Source organism: Paramormyrops kingsleyae, chromosome 5 (genome assembly GCF_048594095.1).
Source record: "Paramormyrops kingsleyae isolate MSU_618 chromosome 5, PKINGS_0.4, whole genome shotgun sequence".
In the NCBI taxonomy this organism is placed as follows: Eukaryota; Metazoa; Chordata; class Actinopteri; order Osteoglossiformes; family Mormyridae; genus Paramormyrops; species Paramormyrops kingsleyae.
Window position 1 is genome coordinate 23677428 of NC_132801.1, and position 21394 is coordinate 23698821.

At 46.0% G+C, this 21394-nt stretch overlaps 1 protein-coding gene across 5 annotated transcripts in view; it reads left to right on the forward strand.

The window, feature by feature from the left end:
• snx29 (sorting nexin 29) overlaps positions 1-21394 on the forward strand; it is a 107193-nt gene that overhangs the window by 18991 nt on the left and 66808 nt on the right. For all 5 annotated transcript variants that reach the window (XR_011991784.1, XM_023820789.2, XM_072712446.1 and 2 more), the window contains 3 exons: positions 658-721; positions 802-930; positions 5947-6032. Coding sequence is in view for 4 of the 5 variants with exons in the window: in XM_023820789.2 (XP_023676557.1) it covers positions 658-721; positions 802-930; positions 5947-6032 (279 nt within the window). In the remaining variant the exon portion in view is untranslated. The remainder of the gene's footprint in view (positions 1-657; positions 722-801; positions 931-5946; positions 6033-21394) is intronic.

Consider the following 21394-nt stretch of genomic DNA (forward strand, 5'->3'; position numbering starts at 1 on the left):
AATACACACATTTAGACAGTAAAAAAGACATTTAGACAAGTAACCAAATTGGGTTTTGGTGTCCGGCTGTGTGAAAACCAGCTCATCCTGATTTTTATATATGAGATTATCTATTCATATTATGGTCTTATCCATGGCAAGCCAATGGACTTCAAACTGCATTGCCATCTGGGAGCTATTGAGTATAATTGCGCTTTGCCTTAAGCCATTTGCCTCTATCGTTTGGAGTCGTTATATGTTCTGATTCTGTTGTTCCCCTGTACATTAGTGTGTTACAGATTGTGTGTGTTACCTCGTCTGCTAAGACTGCAAGATTCCTTGTTTGTCAGATGTCTTTAAATTCCCAAGGATCACAGAGAAATTTTGGAGGACTTCAGGATTATATAATAACAGACATTTTGCAATGACAGAATATTTGTCTGATACCTTTCCACCACCCCCGTTAACAACCAGCTGTTCTTGGGGAGGGCAGGGCTGATTTCAAATGAATGTCAGGTAGCATTATGACTGTCACATCCTTTCAGACACATGCACTTGCCACTTAGCACTGCATGAAATATGACCGTATCGAGCCTTTTAGCTTCCAGTAACAGTCGGCATCCTTAACAAAATGTTGCCCTATTTGGTGTTCAGGAACATCTTGTTTTGTCTCCGCAGCTGAACTACGGCAAGCAATTGTGGCCATGATGGGGCGGAAAGATGAGCTGGAAGAGCAGAATGCGTGAGTCCTGGGAGTCCTGCCTTCTTCAGCCCTGCCTGTAGGAGGCGCTCTGTCATGACCTGCCTGTTCCGATTGCTCAGGTCCCTTCGCAGCCTTCTGGATGGTGAGATGGAGCACTCGTCCGGCCTGCGGCAGGAAGTGGACAGCCTGAAGAAGCGTCTTGCAGAGCTGGAGGAGAGGCATGCGGCCAAGGTGCAGGCCCTCGGCAGGTGGGTGTTTATCGTGCTGGGAAATAGAGAGGCCAGCTCTGGCGACCTCCTCCTGCGGAGCTGTTCTGCTGCCTGTAGGTTACATTACACAAAGGTTCGCAGTTTCATTATTCTTCTTAGTGGTTTCCAGATGCTTTTACGCATCATTGATGCCTTAAAGCAGTGTTTCCCTACCTGATGCTAGACCAGGGTTCTTCAAATCTGGACCTCGATTCCAAATCCAGGCCTTGTTTTCAGTTCTCCCAGGTAGTTAGTTTAATAATTACTTATTCTGATGGGTCAGAGGCTTCACACCTGGCTCACAGGTAAAGGAAGGCTGGAAAACGAGCAGTGCTCGGACCTCGAGGACCGTGATTTGAATAATATGGCTCTAGACAGTCCATGTTTTTGATCCCTCCCAGCTTCCTACCAGACAATCCACATTTTCGCTGCATTTTTGCTGTCCGTTTTTGCTCCCTGCCAGACTTTTCGCAAAAGCATGGACTGTCTAGGGGGACCCTTAATGTTCCCTATTGAAGTGTTACACAGTGTGTGACCTTTTCATGGGAATTTTAGCCACCTGTCGCTTCACTGCTGCCATTGTTTCTGTAACGTTATATTTGATTAGCTAGTAGGGGGAAATCCTTGGTTTCTTTTTGTTCATGGAGAAAGAGGTTGCACCTGAAGCTATGAATACTTGGAAGTACAGACATCATGTCGTAATTTTCTATTAAGAAGTATCTGCACCCTGAAGGAAGCCTGGTTGATATGTGATCTGCTTTGACCTTAAATCGAATCTTGTTGAGGGGTGATTGAATTACACCCTCTAATTCCGGCGCACTCACCTACTTTACCACCAGGGCGGCTCTGATGGCCTCGCAGCGGCACCTTCCTTCAGTGCACCAGCATGTCTCCCATTCCTAGAGCAGCAATAACATCTCCTCCACATTGACTGATGCTCAGGCAGCTTCACCCCCCCCCCCGCCAGCTGCGTAGTTAATTACGCTGATGGTCTTAACGTCTCGCTCTCTAATCTCTTCAAGCTGACGGCAGAGAATTGACGTATAAAAACAAATCAGGGAGAGGCAGGACAAATGGCCGTGAGCGGCCGGTTACACGGTCCCCATTGGGGCAGGTGCTGTGCAGCGGGCTGTGAAAAACCACCCCCCTGTTTGAACTTGTCAGGGCTGCTTTGTTTGGCCTGGCAAATAGAAGGTCAGGTGAGCATGTGCACCCTGCATGCTTGAAGCTTAGCGAGGCTGAACCGTGCCGGCAGTGTTAATTCGAGGTTAAATCAGTGCTTGTCAGGGTGTCTGTGCCCTCTCTGAAACTGTCCCTGTTCTCCTGTCCTTCGCCTGTGATGCTTTTAGACTCCTTTCTGTCCTCTAAACTGCAAGTGAACATGGTCCCTGGGCATTCATAAACCTGCATAGACTTACATTGGCCAGACGGCACCTGAAGTTATTCCGATAACGTACGTCCTGGACCGGAAGCCGCGTGCAGAACAGTCAGGATGTTCAGAAGATTGTTTTATCCACTTAAAATGTCTACACCAGCCTCTGAATGCATCTCCGGCAGGAAGGTGCTGAAGTTTGAAGATCAGTTGCGAGTTGCTTGAAGGTAGCTGTGGCCACCTAGCTGTGGTATTCTGATGCTTAAGTTAGTGAGATCCAGTGATCAGGTGCAGGTCAGGAATCTCTGGGTGTGTCCAAAATCGCAGACTTGCACAGAACGTACTGAAATTCATTAAAAGCCTTCTACTTAACCATTAAAGTACTACGTACTGTATGTATACATGAGAACAGTATGCAGGCATTCAGACACACTGTGGTAGCCATTTTGCATATTTCCTGACCTGGATGTTTTCCAAAGATGTAGCTTGACCCCTGTGAAAGTTAAAAACTATTAAAAACTACCAATGGAAAAAATACATATTTGAGGCAATTTATGTACCTGGGTATTGGTTTCTACTTAAATACGCATGCGTGCTTCGGGTTTTGAGACTAATTTAATGCCAAGCGTGCGAGTGTTGTGCAGATGTGAGCGCACAGAGAGGATGGGTTCTCTGCTCGCGCGAGAATGCAGGTGCATGGTTTTTGTTTGTGCTGGTTTTGAGACTAATTTCCTACTACTTGGCAAAAAAAAAGTGTGATTTTTGGATGCACCCTCAGTCTCATGGTGATAAAGAGAGGAGAGGATATTTAACAACACCTGTATGGTATAGGACAATAGAAATGGCACCTGAAATTAACCTGTCCTCTTGTTGTACATGGAACTTCATAGCTGTCCATAGGACCAGGATAGCTTTCAGCTACCAATGATGCATCTCTTCATTTAAGCACTTGACACTGTGCTATTGTCAGTTGGCTGTGTGTCAAGCTTCATCTTTGCTCATTTGACTTCCTCTGCCGGCCCCTGGAGGATGGGCTCCCCCTTTGAGTCTGGTTCCTCCCAAGGTTTCTCCCTTCTAGGGGGTTTTTCCTTGTCACTGTCGCCTCTAGCTTGCTCACTGGGGGCTTCGGGCAGGGATAATGTAAAGTGCTTTGAGACGATGTAATGCTGTGAAAACATGCTGTATATCGTCCCAATGCCCCCTCATGTTGACCAGTAGGCCGAATAAAAACGTTTTTTGCTGAGCCCGTGAGCCAGTGGCCCTGCTGCAGACACACCAGATCGTGAAGATGCTCCTTTCCCTCCCTGTGAGGCAGGTGTGCCTTCTATGAGCCTCCGCTTTCTGTGCCAGTCATTCATCACCAAGCTGTGTATTCTGCACAAGTTCAGGTGTTTCTGCAATGAAACCTTTTTTCGAGTTACTTACAGGTTAAAAAAAAAAGTAAAAATTGGAAAACAGCATTTGTGACCCTCAGTGCCTTGACGGTGTATTTTTTGTCTGTTACTTTATCATGCCTTATTATCCTTAAATGAATCCCTTCTCTGTGCTTTTTAAAGAGGCTGGAAGCTGCCTGTATTTACTGTTACCAGTCACATTACGTATAGCTACAGGCTAACAGTTGCTAGCAGTTGGAATCTGTCATAATGTAACTTAATTGTCTACTGGGTAAAGTGGTGCTCATATTCTGCTTAGCCTCTTTATACCCTGTATTATTATCTTCCTTAATTGCCTGTTGCTGATTTGTGCAATGGGAGTTCTTTAAATGTCTCTCATATGCTCGCAATGGATGATCAATGCTAATTACCAACAGCGCTACAAACAGTCCACTGTTGTTTTAATTAATCCCTATAAGAGACATTAACACTGCATTAAATGAAACCCAATTAAATAAAACTGTTACGGATTTTCATTTGCTCATGTATAATTGATTGGATCTCTGGAAATGAACCCCCCCCCCCCCCAGGGCTCTGGTCAGCCTAGACCAGGGGTCTCAAGCTAGTCCTACACAGTTTTTGGTTCACCTTCATTTAATACACCTGGTTTAACTCCTTGTGCTAATTACCACACAGCTCTTGAGCTGAATCATTTGTGGTGAAACTGGGAAAGAACTAAGCTACACAGGGCTCCGGCCCCCAAGGACTGGAGTTTGAGACCCCTGGCCTAGACCCTGCCTCCGAAGTTCAAGATACACCTAAAAATTCAGTCTTAAACTCACACAACATGCACTGGCACCCCTTGCTGCAGTAAGCCCTAAGTCTCATAACTCAGACCAAATTCATTATTTCTCCATGTTTTATCCATGTGTACTGTACTTATCTCCAGTTTTCTATCAGCTTGTTGCAGTACCTGTATTGACTTCACACCATAATACTATCGAGTCATCCAAGTATTGCCTAGAAACTATATTTTTAAAACAGTTTGTCAGTTTTAATTCCCTGTAGTAGCATTCAGTAATACCGCTGGTCTAAATTTTTTTATTTATTTATTTTTTATTATTATTTGAGCACAACTCATTCATATAAGGACACGACTGTAGCAACTCGAAACATAACAGACAAAATTAATTAGTTTTTGAGCCTGCTGAGAGAGCCTGAGAATAGAAGAATGGGAATACATGTTCCCCGGCTTTCCAATTTTGGCTTAATCCTCAGTGTGACATTTCCATATTTGAGAAAAACTGCACTTGGCGGAAACTACTTTTGAACAGTGTATTGTGGGCCCATTTATTTATTTGTTTGTCCGTCCGTCCATTTATTTGTTTTCGTTTGTTTAGTTTGTTTTAGTTTGTTTATGAAACTTATATCAATGCTCATAAAGTAAAACAAGTGGCAAAACCCACCTGTACAGTGGAATTTGAACGATGGCAGCAGTGTCTTCTGCAGCTTTGGAAACCAGCTTCCAGTGACAGTAAAAATAACATTAACTTTGCTCTGGGAGCTTGGCCTAATCCTCTTGTGATTTGTAGCCAGGAAAAGAGACGTGAGGTTTGAATCTTCCTGCTTTGAAATTCTTGTCTATTTTCAGTTGTCTGCTATCAAAAGTCAATTGAGACACTAATGTTTGATCTGGAAGAAATGATTTATGCCTGTAACCTGAAGTTAATCTATATCTTTCAACTGAAATGACAGATTTGTTTAACTCATTTGAGGCTGGCTACCTTGCTAGCTTTGGTAGCTTTCAGTCACTGATGTTTTAGTCTGTGCTAACTGAACCACGTTTCCATTGTGAAGGGGGGCATTAAAATGGCAATGGTACATCAAATGTTTGAGGGCTAAGAAGTGTTCATTCTCTTTAGTTACTTTGTCAGTGTTTTCCGACTCTTTTTGAATATTTTGACTTTACCTTGATGGTGGTTGCTGGGGGGGGGGGGGGGGGAGAGTGCATGCTACGAAGTAGTCCTGGGGCTATCAATCATCTTCCAATATAAGCAGTTCTGTATTTCCAGAACTATTGAACTGTTACTTTAAAACTCCGCTGAGCAGTATCAATTGGAGCCGTGCTATTAGGTGGATTAGCTGATGCCCCAGTAGCGTTAACATCCCAGTTGATACCAGGATGCCTTGAAGTGAAATCACAAACTCAAGTGTGACGTATGTGCAGGCGTATATGTACCTGACAGATGCCTGTTGTTTTCCCCCCTCCAGAGAGAACGAGGTACTTAAGGTCCAGCTGAAGAAATATGTGGGTGCGGTTCAGATGCTGAAGCGAGAGGGCGGCCAGAGTACTGACGGTAAGACAGACGCACGTCTTTCACAACATCCCTTGTACTGTATATTCGTTCATCGATGAATTTTGGCAGCCTGAAAACATCAAACATTAGCACGGCGGTGAGGTACGTTTCCTGCCCGTGCTGTCCACGTTCCTGCCTGAGACACGGTATCCCAGGAGGATCCGGGTGTGACGAGTCCACAGCCAGTCTCGGAGAACCACACAGCGTTATCTTCAGAACTGATTTGGAGTACTGGCTTCCGGCTAAGGATACTTATACTTATTTCGGAAGCACAACGATTCCTATCTGATTTATTTATTTATCCCCCTGCTTTCAATTTTTTTTTTTTTTTTTTTTTACATCCGTATCAGTCTTCTCTGGCTTAGTTGTCTTGATCCGCCCCTTCCCCCCCCAATAATATCCTTGCCAATCTGCTTTCTTCTTGACCTTCACCGAGTCGTGCGGCGCCTGGATGCCGGTTGGCATAGCGATAGCATCTCTTGGCAGGCGGCAGTTAGATGGGCGCATGATGCACCCGGGGGAGCCGCTTTGTTGGGGGGGGGGGGGGACAGTGCAAGGTCTGTCATCAACAAGTGGCATGACTTGGGCTGTGATCTGGCCATAAGCTGGAGGGAAGGTAGGAGGTATGCTATTAAAATAAGCACTGTGTACACACTGAAATTTTCTACATTTGCATGTTACTTAACATTTACTAAAAATACACTCAATATTCTTTACTAACAAATAAATTTACTGTTTGTTCACCACTTGAGTACCTTTATTAGCAAGATAATGTCATTCCTTTGTTTCGTCAAAGTAACCTCCTCCAGCAGTTATAACGGCAGAGAAAATTAAAAGCATTCTTTCGACAAGGGACAGTAAATGCTTCTCTGTTTCATGGGATGAACCAGTTAACTAGTGCATTTAAAGTTAAAGGACAGCCTAGGATTTCACTATGCCATCACCACACACTCATTTAATAGGACACCAGGCATGCAGTTACATACTCTATCTATGTTGTAAAGGAAACTTGTTTTATTTCACTTTCTATTTTATTTTCATTTATAGTTGTCCACTCAACTTTCCAGTGCTTAACAAGACCAAAAATCTGCAGTTTATGAAATAAATGGAAAAGTGGTGAAAACCTGCTTTTGGCTGGTAGCGTATATAAATACATATTGTGTGAATGTAAATCTTTGTACTGTTGCAGATTTATCAGTGTGCTCTCCAAAGGGGTATAAACTGCACAGATTCCTAGTAAGGTGTGATGATCTTGCTCGAGTTACCTGGAATGATAATGGTGAAACTGGCCAGCTCATGCTTCAGTGATCTGACTGCTGCAGAGGGCATCAGTCGTGCACTTTGACGTTAAATCAGGAAGCAGTAACATCAAAAACAGGCAGGCAGTGTGGCACGCAGTGCATTTTTGTAAACTGCCCACTCTTTACAGATGATCCCTGGCCTTTTTAGTCTCTGCTCAAGATGTGATTATCTTTTGACAATGCTTTTATCCCAAGATTGGCTTTTGGCCTGTGTTCAAAGCATTTTTTTTTTTAGTTGAAAACAGCAATTTTCTGATATGATCTACACTGAGGATTAGAGTTCTCTTTGACTGTTTATGTTCTGTCGTTCATCTTCCTACATTCTCAGTATGTAGTTCTTTCCCCTCTGTTCCCGGCATGTACATCATCTTCTTACATTCCCTGCTGTGACATCATGGTCTTTTTCAATTAGTCTTTAAAGCAAAATTAAAGGTTAATCGAGATCATAGTCATGAAACAGTGTGTTGACAGATCCCGGCCAAAGCTCTCAGCCTATTAACAGGCAAGGTTGGCATGCATCTGTGTTGATGTGACCGTCATACACAACACCTGTGACCTCTGTTTGATTCTCTCTGGTCCATCCAGCTCTGAGCGTGGGAAGATCGCAGTATTGGCCCGTCTGCTGTTAATCAGGGCCTGGGAGACTCTCCTGACTTTTCGCTGCCCTTCCGAAGGACGCCATGTGTTGCCGTAGCTCTGTGTGAAGAACTTTACGCAGGTAGTGATGGATTCCGACACCCCCTATGGAAAATGTGTTGGTACATTGCAGGATGTAGCAGAATGGCTGAGGGTCTGCCTTTCACTGACAGTGTCCATTCGACAGACTGCATGCTTTGTGCAGTCAGGGTCGTGATGACCAGGCTGCAAAGCCGGCACTGGGCTATGGGAGATGACATTGTACATCACGGCAGATGCCTGCTGGCTTGCTGCCGGGCTCATTTACTGCTGCAGTAGAGGGGGATTCACCCTCTGCTTGACCTCTAGCATATTTAATAGGATGAAGTGCAGCATTTTGTCAAATACATGAATTGAAGAGAAATCGGAGGATGATGGTGACAGTTTAAAAAAAAAAAAAAAGATTCAATTAATTTAATTCAATTTGAGAAGGAAAAGACTTTAGATCTCTTTGGGGAATCGTTGTTAAAAAGTGAATTATAGTAATTTTTTTTACCAGACTTTAGGAAGAGCACAAGTTGCTGTTTGTCCCATAATTACACACCTGCAAGTTCTGTTTTTGTGGGCCGGGCCCTTAAAGCGATTTGTGTTAAGCGTAACCGACTGCTTTTATTGCCTTCCTGTTGGTCAGTAATATCGGCCCGCAGCAGGACGAGGTGAGGCCCGTTATGGAGCAGAAGGAGAGGTGTGAGGCGAAACGGGGCCCCCTGCAGGTGGGGTCCGGTGGCCTGCAGGGTATAACACCAGCCACCATCACCTGGCCTGCTCCGTGTTAATGAACATTTTAATCAACACCTGAGCGTTAAACAGCTTTTTAATATCCTCCCCGTCTGCGTGCTTTTTGTCTCAGTCGATTTCGCGAGGGCGGCTTGCCGCTCGCTCTCTGGGGCGGGGGGGGGGGGGGGATTAGCAGAGGGAGCCGAGGTCGTTTGATTCTCCGGTCTGCGGGTGCTGACTCTGGCACGCCTCGAGGGGCTGTGATCTCGCTGGGCTCTCCGGCCTCCTCTACTTGTTGCCTTTGGCAGGTCTCGTTTCCTCGTTCCCTCACACTGTAACAGGTGCCTGTGCCTACCAGGCACACCTTCATTTATTTATCGCTGAAATAGGAAGAGGCCGCTGTACCAGACTGCGGTTGCCTGGTTACCGATGCAGTGCTACCTCCCTTCCTTGCGTAGTTGACGCTTGGCTTCCTCTCAGCAGAGATTGCATCTAGCCCTAGGGACCATGTTTTAATGATCACTACGAACTTAAAAAAAATAAATAAAAATGTTTTACCCATGATTCTGGGGCCTAGTGCTTGTTACGGATGTGCATGTCTTCACCTACCTGATTGTTCGGTCTTCACTCACCTGCCAGTAACGTTGATCTTCATGTATAATGTGTCTTAAGCAGACTGTTGCTGATGTAGCTTGACACACTGGCGCCCCCTAGTCGGAAGTGGCCCATTCGCTCGGACTCTGGTCACGCTGCCTCGGCTGATAATGAAACGGCAGAGAAGGGAACCCTAAGGAGTGTTTCTTTCTGTTTTCATGATCTCCAGTCCTCCATTACGACCACCCCAGTCCCCGTAAACCTTGTAGTTTTGGGTCATGGCGGTAGGTCGTTGCCCCGGGGGGGTGTTCTCCTGAGGCGAACATGGAAATTTGGCAACGCGTGACCAATAACCCCCCCACTGGCTGAAATCTCCCTCAGTCATGGTTGACTTTCAGTGCAAGCGCTGGGGTCTCCCTGAAGTCACCCCGCCATTTGTGTTTCGATGTTCTGTCCTGAATACTTGCAGTTTATCCTGGGAAGCTCTTGTGCATAATGGAGGTATGTTTGTTTCCTGTCACTCGGCGTTTACCTTTAATGCTGATTTGTGGAGTGGATGGGGGAGAGAGGGGCAGGTTATGAAATCTGAACTATGTGTCCTGCTTCATGCTAGCCCGTTGTCTGCTGCTTGGGGTTGCTGGGGTGCGGGGAAGGGCGATCCTTCGGCCTGGATGCCCTTTCAGACTTCGGTGTTTTACAGTTATCGAAACTGATCTCTTGCCCTGGATTACTCACAAGTGCTGAATGACAGCTAGACTGACAACAAGATGAGCAACACTTCAATTTGCATGGTTTTTCCCCCTGGGCTGTTTGCCAGTTGTAGCCTGCAGGTCGCATCATTTGATGCATGTTGGTTTTATTAAGAAAATTTTAAAGATATTTATTTTAATTAGCTATCTTGGGTGCTTCAGTGTTGAGGCAATAATTTCTTCCCATTCAGCCTTAGGCTCTTATTATGTAGAGTATTTTATATTGATTTAACAGTAATGCTTTGTTTCTGCAATGTAAACCACTTTAACCTGACAGAATATATTTTTGATGCAAATCAGATTTTGCAGTTGGAAATGCAGGATATAGATTTTTTTTTTAATTAAGTGTCCCAGCTTATTGCATTAGGCACCAATATTGGTAATTGGTGAAAATTCAGATTTAGTGTTGAGAGGGCTCTGATCAAGTCACTGTGAAGGTGGGACCACCAAGGAATATGATCTGATTGGATCTTACCATTGAAGTATATCAGTGAAAGAACATGCCATCTTTCTCCTGATCTGTGCATTTTAAATCAATCATTTCACACCCAACAGGAGTTTGCTTTGCTTGTGTCAGTAGAATAAAATCACGGATTTAATGTGTATTGGAGTCTCTCTTTGTAGAGGCCAGTGTGGAGCAGCTTCCTGTGTGAATCCTGTCCAGGATCCCCATTTGGCCAAATGGAAAAAAATGATGCACAGCTGTGGCATGCGTTGTGTGCACATAGTTAAAACTGGGACAGGCTGAGGTGCAGTTCCACCATTTTGGTTGTCATGTCAGTAGGGAGGGGAACGGAGTTTCTTGACATTGATGTGGCTCGAATACATATTTCTGAAAGGTTGCTGCGTGCGTGAAATCCCGTCAGAATGGCATCATCGCATTAATTTATTTCCCTGAAGAGTTTGTCCCTCAGTGTCCTGGTGACATGAGAGTATCAGACAGCAGGCAGAATACAAAAGACCAGAAGCGTCCAAAGTCTGAGGACCGGGATGGCTGAGGCCCCCCAGCATGTCAGTCGCGGACACGGATTCCTCTCCTTTCTGGCACGGTTTCCGTTTCCTGCTCTGTTTCCAGCGTCTCAGACTGAATTCATGAATATGGGATTCGGCATGAACTGATTGGAAGCCAGCTGTCGTTGGAGATGATCTTGACACCAGCAGTATGCGCCTCATAACTTGCGTTTGTGATGTTTCTCCAAGAGAGGATATTAAATACAGAAAGCAGGAAAAAGCTCAGAGATTGTGATGATTATAATGATGATGATGATGATGATGATGATGATTATGTTTCTCAGAGTTTGGTATAATACTTAAAAGCCAGAGCCCCAGGATATAAAGTCTTGTTGCAATGCAACATCGAACATTTAATATGATGGTAGTTTAAAGTCTATCAGGCTCTTCTCATTCTTGCATTGACTTCTGCTGTTTCGTGACTATCTGCATCTTTCTGGCGTCACGTGAGACGACATGGGGTTGGTGGGATGTATCTGTGAGTGAGCCTGTCACTGCTGGGCCAGAAGGAGGAAGTGTAACAGGTCTCTGAAGTTGCAGCAGAGCTCTGGGACCATGAACTCGCTGCTCGGCACACGCTCCCGCTATCGTCCATGGGTGTAAATGCGTTTTTGCACATTGGGGGGGCTTTGACAGAAGCCCTCATCACGACATGATAATTAGCTTATTACTTTGTCTCGAATAAGGGGATGTCTGATGGTATTTTAATTTAGGATCTTTAATGGGGCTTCTTTTGATTAAATAATGTATGCATGCATATACATATTTGTGCGTGCTAATGAGCTTAAATATATTCTGCATCAAAAGAAAATATGTCTCCTTAAAAAACGAAGGACAGTATATGCTTCTGTAGTGAAGCTTCGCATATTTCATGGGGGCTATGCCTCAGGGTGTCATACCCATTATTTGAACAACAGATGGCAGTATGAACCCCTCACATAAAGAGCAATCTTTAATATTGCCTTGTACCCTTGAGTACTACGTTATATCGATGTGTCACTTGCAAGACTGGTAAATGTAGCTTGTCAGTTCTCTATCGGATAAATTCAGATTTAACCTTTGTTTTTTTTCCTCTTCATAATTTTGGTTTTCCCTGATACTGGCCTAGACTACAGTTCAACAAATTTCTGTCTAATATTTTTATTACTGTAATGCAGCTTTAAGTATGTGTTATTTCCATTTCCATATAATATAGTATATGTATTAAGTACTAATTTCAAGTATAATTTCATGGTGTTTTTCTGGAGTGAAGGTAATAGCTGTTAAACTGAGTTGCTGTTGCTGAGTTGTAGAAATATGTTCTTGGGTATTGGGAGATTTATGCCAGCCAATAACTTTGCGTGGCATATAGCTCATTAAAACAGGAAAGCTGATATGTTTGTTGGCTAATTTAAGCTCCCACCAAGGTCATGAATTCTACTGAAAATATTCCTCAAACCCTCTGTGGAAAAGTTATTAAAATTTGCAAATTAAAAACAAATATACCGCAGGTCTTTCCAGTCTCTCCAGGCCTGCAAGATGGGGGTGTGGGTTGGAGATGGGGGAGGGGGGGGCGGTTCTGCCTGCGGTTATATTCTTCATGACTGAGTAAGGAAACCTGGCCATTTTATGTGTTCACCTAGTGACTAAATGGTAGCTGCCACGCTAATGACACTCAGCTGTTTTGTGCATAGAGGTGTGTAGGGTCCTCTTTGATTTGTGGGCTTGTTTCCTCCTCCTGCTGCGTGGTCTCATCGTACATTCCACATGCGCATGCTTTAGATGTGCTTTTGGATGATAATTCAGAAGCTAATTCAAATACGCTGCTTCAGAAGTCAGACGGCGCATGCAACATACAAAAACTTACAATTTTGTAGGTGGACTGTGTTTCTCACCAGTTACTAAACCAGATGAATTACATATTTCTGATCTTATGTATCCATTCATCGGTCTATCTTTGAATCGTTTATTCTAGTCTGAATCATAGGGGGCCCTTGGGCTTACCCCATATAACACTAGACACTAGGTCCCTCAGGGCGCAAACACAAAACAGACACTGTGAGCACTTAAGCGGTAATCGCCCCTCTTCATACAGTATGTGAGCTCGTGAACATTCAGAGCTGGGTCCAGTCACCTTCTCGCGCTAACACAGGGGATACTGTGGGCAGGGGCGTTGCTAGAGATTTTGGGCCCCATGAAAGCATATCATATTAGGCCCCCCAGTCCAAACCAATCCAGTTATTTTCCAAATTTTTTAGGGCCCCTGTCACTCAGGGGCCCTTGGAATCGTCCTAGCTTTCCTCCCCCTTACGGCGCCCCTGACTGTGGGTCTGCGTCTATTATTTTAACTGTGAGCTGAGGAATGCGCTAGGCGCAGAATTGCCTTCATTTGTGGGAGCTGTTCATTAAACTCCAATTAGTTTTGAAAATCAGCATTATAAACACTAGTGTGGTGTCACACCTTTACAAGTTGCCGAGGGAAGAAAAAGATGCAAATGTGGCTTTTAAATGAGGTGATGACATGTAAGCTGAAGTGGTATTAAACTGCAAACACCGTGTTAGTTTTCTGCTTGTTTAAACTGAGCCTGTTATACTTCAGTTAATTAATAGCCAGTGGCCCAATATCTAATTCTTTTGAACATATTAATGTGATTTTAACTGGTTATGAGGCCTAAATAAAACAGATCAAGCACATTTCATGTGCTGTAGGCATTATTCATTATATTTGGGGTGGGTAAGACGCTTAGGGCGCTTTTCCACCGCACAAAGTATGGTACTTTTGGTACGGTACTTTTGGTACGGTACTTTCGGTACTTTCGCTTTTCCATTGACTTCCGGTCGAGTTCCAGTAACGAAAGTTCCAGTACCGAAAGTGCCAAACCAGCTTGGGGTACGTCTTTGGTACTTCGGTACTTTGGGGTGGGACTTACAAATGTATTTGCTATCGATTGGTTATGCAAATAGCCTGCCACTGAAACACAAAATACACACAGCGAACAGCAAGAAACGAAATAAAAAGCAGTAGAAACAAAAATTTTAAAAGTAAAACGGAAGGATGGACAAACGAGGAAACACAGGCTTTAATCGCCATATGGTCGGATGAACAGATCCAGCGGGATTTGGATGACACGATAAAAAAGTATTTGCCGTAATAGCAAGCCGCTTGGAAGAAATGGGGCACACGCGAAACACCGAACAATGCCGCTTGAAAATCAAAAAACTTGAGCAGGACTACAGGAAAGTGAAGGATCATAATAACATGTTTGAATTCAGTGAGTCAGGGGCGATCACTGATGGTGTCATTTGGCGCCGGTACCAGTTTTATGCCATTGGAAAACCGACACAAAAGAAGTACCATACTTTTGGTACTTTATGGAAGTACCGAAAGTACGGTGCCTGGTGCAGTGGAAAAGCGCCCTTACTGTATGAAGGCTAGCTTGGGCCCCATATGTAGGACAGGAAGTGATGTAATGAAAGGGAAGTTGTCGGGGGGGATGTGGGAGGGGTCAGCAGAACATCAAGGTGAAGAAGGATGAAAGACCGTAGAGGGGGAGGAGACTCACATTGTTCATTATGAGAAGCACACTGACAGCCATATTGGTGGGCAGGATGCCTCTTACCAGGGGCCGCCCACAGCACAGCGTCCTCCCCCCATTGTGAATCTGCCCTCCATGCATTATTATGGAAGTTTCTCTCTGCTCCTGTACTTAATATTCAGCATGTAAATGTCCTTCATTTTCTGAAAGGGGGTGCAGGCACCCGGCGTATTTGTAGGCCTCCTCTGGAGGGGGCTGCGTGGCAGTGCCATCACCTGACTCAGGCTGCTGTGTCACTGGGCATCCTGCTTAACCCGTTTCAGAGTGAAGTGCCTTATAAAGAGAGGCAAGATCTCGCCCGCTGGAAGCTCACGGAGATACAGAAATGGAGCTGGTGACTTGCAGTTTCTGCTAACTGCCACCATTATGGCTTTTTAATAGTGTCTACAGCACCCTTGAGAATATAACTCATATAGCTTATTTATGTGTTCAGGTATATAAATTATAACACAATAAAACACATAATTAGATATTATTTGCCCAGTGGTAATAGTAGCAATTAGGAAATTCTGATTTTGCTGACAGATGGCTTGTTCCCTTAAGGAGTGCTGCTTCTTTTCATACCTCCAGCCCCGCGGGCTAGAATCCCATCCCCTGGTAAATGTGAGCTGTTTGCTTGCTCTCCCTGCATCGCAGTGGTTTCCTTCAGGTACTACTCCTGTGCTCCCACAGTCCCAAAGCACGCTATGAGCCTAATTGGCGTCTCCATGTTGTTTGTGGTGTATGACTGCGTGTGTATTTGTGTGTGTGTGTGTGTGTGTGTGTGTGTGTGTGTGTGTGTGTGTGTGTGTGTGTGTGTGTGCGTGCGTCCTGTGACAGACTCTCATCCTCTCCAGGGTGCCCCCTACCTTGCACCCAGTGCTCCCCCAGTTAGCCACTGCTGGATAAGAGGACAGCATATGGATGGCTGCATTCACTCTCACTTTTTCACAGCACAATGACAGCTTTGAGCGCTTAATAGTCCTTCACATTCTGATGAATCCATCACGTCGGGTGCGATCTGAGTGTATGGTGGTAAGTGGCCATGTGATTGCCTTCGTGGTTGATTGACAGGTACGATATGAGTGGGTGTCCTGGTTTTGCCCCGTTCATTCCGTTACGGTATGACAGACATCACATTGGTCATCGCATATGGGAACTGAGAAGGGGAAAATCTGTATTCTGATAGCCCTTTGTATGCCATGATTACGGGACACAAGCTCTGCCTCCGGAATAATCTGTAGCAAGCTCAGCCGTGCCTTAACCAGCCGCAGCGTCTCACTGCCCTGATTTTAGTTGTTTGTTTTGCGTCAGTCACTGTCAGCAAGAAAAGCACAAGTTACTGCAGGTAAAGCAGAAACAAACACCGGCATCTGATACTGTGATACACTGTAACGCCGTAGCAAACAGAACGTTAGCCTGTAGTACAGCTTGCATATTCATGTTAAATGCACATTAAGGCGTTTTCTGGGGGTCTGAATGAAACGTAACGACAGAACCTGGCCACCTCCTAGTTATCATGCCGGATGCTTATTTGCCTTTCCGAACAGATGGCTCCATCAATACTTTATGTCTGTTTAGCCAGGCAGTGACTTCACCGAGATAAATAAGCAGTCAAGCATGAATTCAAACCGGCCACGTGAATCCATGAGGCAAAATTCATACAAATGTACCGTAGGGGGACACGTTCCCAGGGTCCCACTTCTGTGAGTATTCCCGGGGAATGTTTGATACAGGACTGGCTTATCTGGTTGTGATGTGGAAAATTAAATGCTTTAGATTTAATGTGCACAATATACATATTGTAGTGAACCACACTGTACCATTTCACACTCCATGTTCTTAAAAATTTGTTTGTCAACTTATTGATCGGAGGCTGCTGATATGTAGAGGTAGTTCTTCCTTTGTCTTTGAGATTATGAAACAAATAACTCTGAAATACATCCATGCATCCATTAACTTCCGCTTATCTGAGGTCGGGTCGCGGGGGTCAGCAGTCTCAGCAGGGAAACCCAGACTTCCCGCTCCCCGGCCACTTCCTCCAGCTCCTCTGGGGGAATCCTGAGGTTTTCCCAGGCCAGCTGAGAGACATAGTCCCTCCAGCGTGTCCTGGGTCTTCCCCGGGGCCTCCTCCCCAGTAGGACATGCCCGGAACACCTCACCAGGGAGGCGTCCAGGAGGCATCCTAAGCAGATGGCCGAGCCGCCTCATCTGGCTCTTCTCAATGCGTCCCTCCCGAATGACCGAGCTCCTCACCCTATCTCTAAGGGAGAGCCCAGCCACCCTGCGGAGAAAACTCATTTAGGCCGCTTGCACTCGTGATCTCGTTCTTTCAGTCACTACCCACAGCTCGTGACTATAGGTCAGGATAGGAACGTAGATTGACTGGTAAATCTAGAGTTTTGCCTTTTGGTTCAGCTCCTTCTTCACCATGACAGACTGATGCAGCGCCCGCATCACTGCTGACGCCGCACCGATCTGCCTGTTGATCTCCCGCTCCATCCTTCCCTCACTCGTGAACAAGACCCCAAGATACTTAAACTCCTCCACTTGGGGAAGTACCTCCTCCCCGACCTAGAGGGAGCACTCCACCCTTTTCCGGTTGAGAACCATGGTCTCGGATTTGGAGGTGCTCATTTTCAATCCAGCCGCTTCACATATTTTCAATCCAGCCGCTTCACATATGTCAGCCGAAGGTCACGGTCTGATGAGGCCAACAGAACCACATCATCTGCAAAAAGCAGAGACCTAATCCTGAGGTCACCAAACCGGACACCCTCAACGCCCTGGCTGCACCTAGAAATTCTGTCCATAAAGGTTATGAACAGAATCGGTGATAAAGGGCAGCCCGGCACCCTATACTCCCGGAGCACTCCCCACAGGACTCCCCGAGGGACGCGGTTGAATGCCTTCTCCAAGTCCACAAAGCACATGTAGACTGGTTGGGCAAACTCCCACGCACCCTCCAGGACCCTGCCGAGAGTATAGAGCTGGTCCAGTGCTCCTCCTGAATCCGAGGTTCAACTATCCAACGGACCCTCCTCTCCAGCACCCCCGAATAGACCTTACCTGGGAGCCTGAAGAGTGTGATCCCCCTATAGTTGGAACACACCCTCCGGTCCCCCTTCTTGAAGATGGGAACCACCACCCCGGTCTGCTAATTCAGAGACACCACCCCCGATGTCCACGCGATGCCGCAGATGCGTGTCAACCAAGACAGCCTTGCAACATCCAGAGCCTTGAGGAACTCCGGGCGGATCTCATCCACCCCCGGGCCCTGCCACCGAGGAGCTTTTTAACCACTCAGCGACTTCTGCCCCAGAGATAGGCGAGTCCACCCCCAAGTCCCCAGACTCTGCTTCCTCATTGGAAAGCGTGTCGGTGGGATTGAGGAGGTCTTCGAAGTATTCCTTCCACCGACCCACAATGTCCCGAGCTAAGGTCAGCAGTGCACCATCCCCATCATAAACAGTGTTGATGCTGCACCGCTTTCCTGCCCTGAGACGCCGGATGGTGGACCAGAATCTCCTCGAAGTCGTTCTCCATGGCCTCGCCAAACTCCTCCCATACCCGAGTTTTTGCCTTAGCGACCGCCGAAGCCAGGTTCCGTTTGGCCCGCCGGTACTCATCAGCTGCTTCTGGAGTCCCACAGGCCAAAAAGGCCCGATAGGCATATCACCAGCAGGTTCGGGGATTGCCGGCGCGACAAGCAAGCACCGACCACCTTATGGCCACAGCTCCGGTCAGCGGCCTCCACAATGGAGACACGGAACATGGCCCATTCGGACTCAATGTCCCCCGCCTCCCCCGGGACATGGGTGAAGTTTTGCCGCAGGTAGGAGTTGAAACTCCCTCTGACAGGGGATTCTACCAGACATTCCCAGCAGACCCGCACTATACGCTTGGGTCTGCCATGTCTGACTGGCTTCCTCCCCCACCAGCGGAGCCAACCAGGTAGTGACCAGTTGACAGCTCCGCCCCCTCTTCTCAGCCGAGTGTCCAATACATGCGGCCACAAGTCCGATGACACGACCACAAAGTCGATCCTCAAACTGCGGCCTAGGGTGCCCTGGTGCCAAGTGCACATATGGACACCCTTATGCTTGAACATGGTGTTCATTATGGACAATCTGTGACAAGCACAGAAGTCCAATAACAAAACACCACTCGGGTTCAGATTGGGGGGGCCGTTCCTCTCAATCACGCCCCTCCAGGTCTCACTGTCATTGCCCACGTGAGCATTGAAGTCCCCCAGCAGAACGAGAGAGTCCCCGGGAGGAGCGCTCTCCAACACCCCTTCCAAGGACTCCAAAAAGGGTGGGTATTCTGAACTGCCGTTTGGCGCATAAGCACAAAAAAGAGTCAGGACCCATCCCCCCACTCGAAGGCGAAGGGAGGCTACCCTCTCGTCCACTGCGGTAAACCCCAATGTACAAGCGCCCAGCCAGGGGGCAATAAGTATGCCCACCCCAGCTCGGCGCCTCTCCCCGTGAGCAACTCCAGAGTGGAAGAGGGTCCAACCCCCTTTTAGGAGACTGGTTCCAGAGCCCAAGCCGTGCGTCGAGGTGAGCCCGACTACATCTAGTCGGAACCTCACAGCCTCACGCACCAGCTCAGGCTCCTTCCCCACCAGAGAGGTGACATTCCATGTCCCTATAGTTAGCTTCTGCAGCAGAGTATCAGACCGTCAAGGTCCTCACCTTCGGCCACTGCCCAACTCACACTGCACCCGACCCCTATGGCCCCTCCTACAGGTGGTGAGCCCATTGGAAGCTCTGAAATACATCAGTTCTAAAATTTTATTGTGATATAAAAACAAGTTTTTTTCTCCTCTTTGGAAAAACTCACTATTATAGTAATGTAAAATGTATTATCTTCTTACCTCTTAAATTTTTTTTTTACCCATCAACCGCTTCTGAAAATGACATTTTAGGGAGGCTGTTCAATACCGTGGACTTTTCAGATTGACTCAGCTGGGGAGAGGTTTGGCTTAAAGGGAATGAAAGGGAAAGCCCAACCCACCTGCCCCACGGTGGGCGGTTTGTACTGTAAGGTGCAGCACTGCAGTGTTATGCACCAGAGTGGATTTTAGCCACATCTCCTGTTACCATTTTTACCTTCTCTGCATCCCAAAATTGATGGGAACCGTAAAGGATCCAGGAGTCGCGGATTCTTCTCTGCTGATGAAGTCAAGTAGTTGTCATACTTTTGTCACCTGCCGGAGCTCGCTTTTTGTATCGAGTTTGTACATCAAAGGCCGCAGGAACGAGAACGACAGATCAGAGTCAAAATCCGTTTTGCTTTGCCAAGTGCATTTTCCGTACAAGCAATTATACCATTTGGCTTTTACATTTTAACACACGCCAGCTGGATGTTGACATATAATTCTAAAGACTTAATGAACCTTCTGCAGATCTTGACCTAAGGGAGCCTGCATTTTTCCAGGATGTCCTGGCCCTGTGATCAGATTCTCTGCAGTTTTATGTTTTCACATTTGATCATTTTTTTTCCCCTGAACAAACTCCATGGTGTCTATTGTATCACTGCAGCCTGTATTGATTGGCTTTGAAGTTGATGCCCCCATTGGTAAAAGTGGCTGAAGAGCAGGGGCTGAAGTTCGGTATGAACTTTAAAGGAGACAGAGAGCCATTTGTCACCCGAGGTTATTCTATAGTTTGATATGTAGACCTGCCAACTAAATTTACAAATGTCATGTATCATTTTTTGAGACGCTGTTCAGAGCATGGTTAAAATTCACTGCATTTTGCAATATTCACCTGATTTCTGCAGCAGAAAGTCTGAAGCACTAGAATCCCAAATCTGCGAATGAAATTCTATGTAATTGAATATGGTCATATGAAGATATGTCAGAGCCACTTCCTTGGGCGTGAGGTATACTTCTGTGAAATACTTTTGGAGAGTATGAATTGGACAGACAGCTCAGGAAACTCATTCTTCTGGGGTGAAAGGATTCAAGGCAGAAGGCAGGTAGATATGAGAGGCCCCATGAATAAAATCAGCCTGCAGCATGTTTTCTGGGGCTGACCCCTCAACAGCCTCTGCGGAGCCTGCCATACGACACGGCCGAGGACTCAGTCCGCTGTGAGAGGGGGCGGGAGCCGCTTGGAATTGGCCGCTTGCGGGGTTCTATCGATTTCCCGTGCAGTAGAAGCTGTGGGAAGGTCTAAGCGAGCAGTCCGTGTCGCTCTGCTTTAACCCCAACAAAGGCTGTGGGTTTCACCCTACATTTCCATGGTCTCAGCCCAGATTAACTCCAGGAGCCTGTGGGAACACCTGAAAAACGGAGTTTCATTCCTGAGGAAATTAGTAATTTGTATCACATGGACTTTGTATGACGGGACACAATGTGGCTACAGTAAGGAATAAATCAGAATTGAAATTCTACTTTCACTTTCTGCCAGTTCTTCCTGTAATAAGAGCTTGTGAGCATGCCCGGTAACCACATTTGGGTTCAAAGCAGCCATGAAAAGTGTCTTCAAGTGAAACCCAACATATCTTCATACTGTTTGACATCATTAAGAGGTCATCAGGAGGGCAGACCTACACTGTAAAAAATGTCTGTGAAATTAACTGAGAAATTCTGTAAAATAACGACATAAAAAAAACTGTAAAAGGAAAAACAATAGAGCAGCGTATATTTGACATTAAGATTTTGTAAAATACTTAACAAAAAACAACTGTTAATTTTTCAGTAAAAATATGTTTAAAAAAAAAATTTTTTTGGTAGAGTTAACAAATTA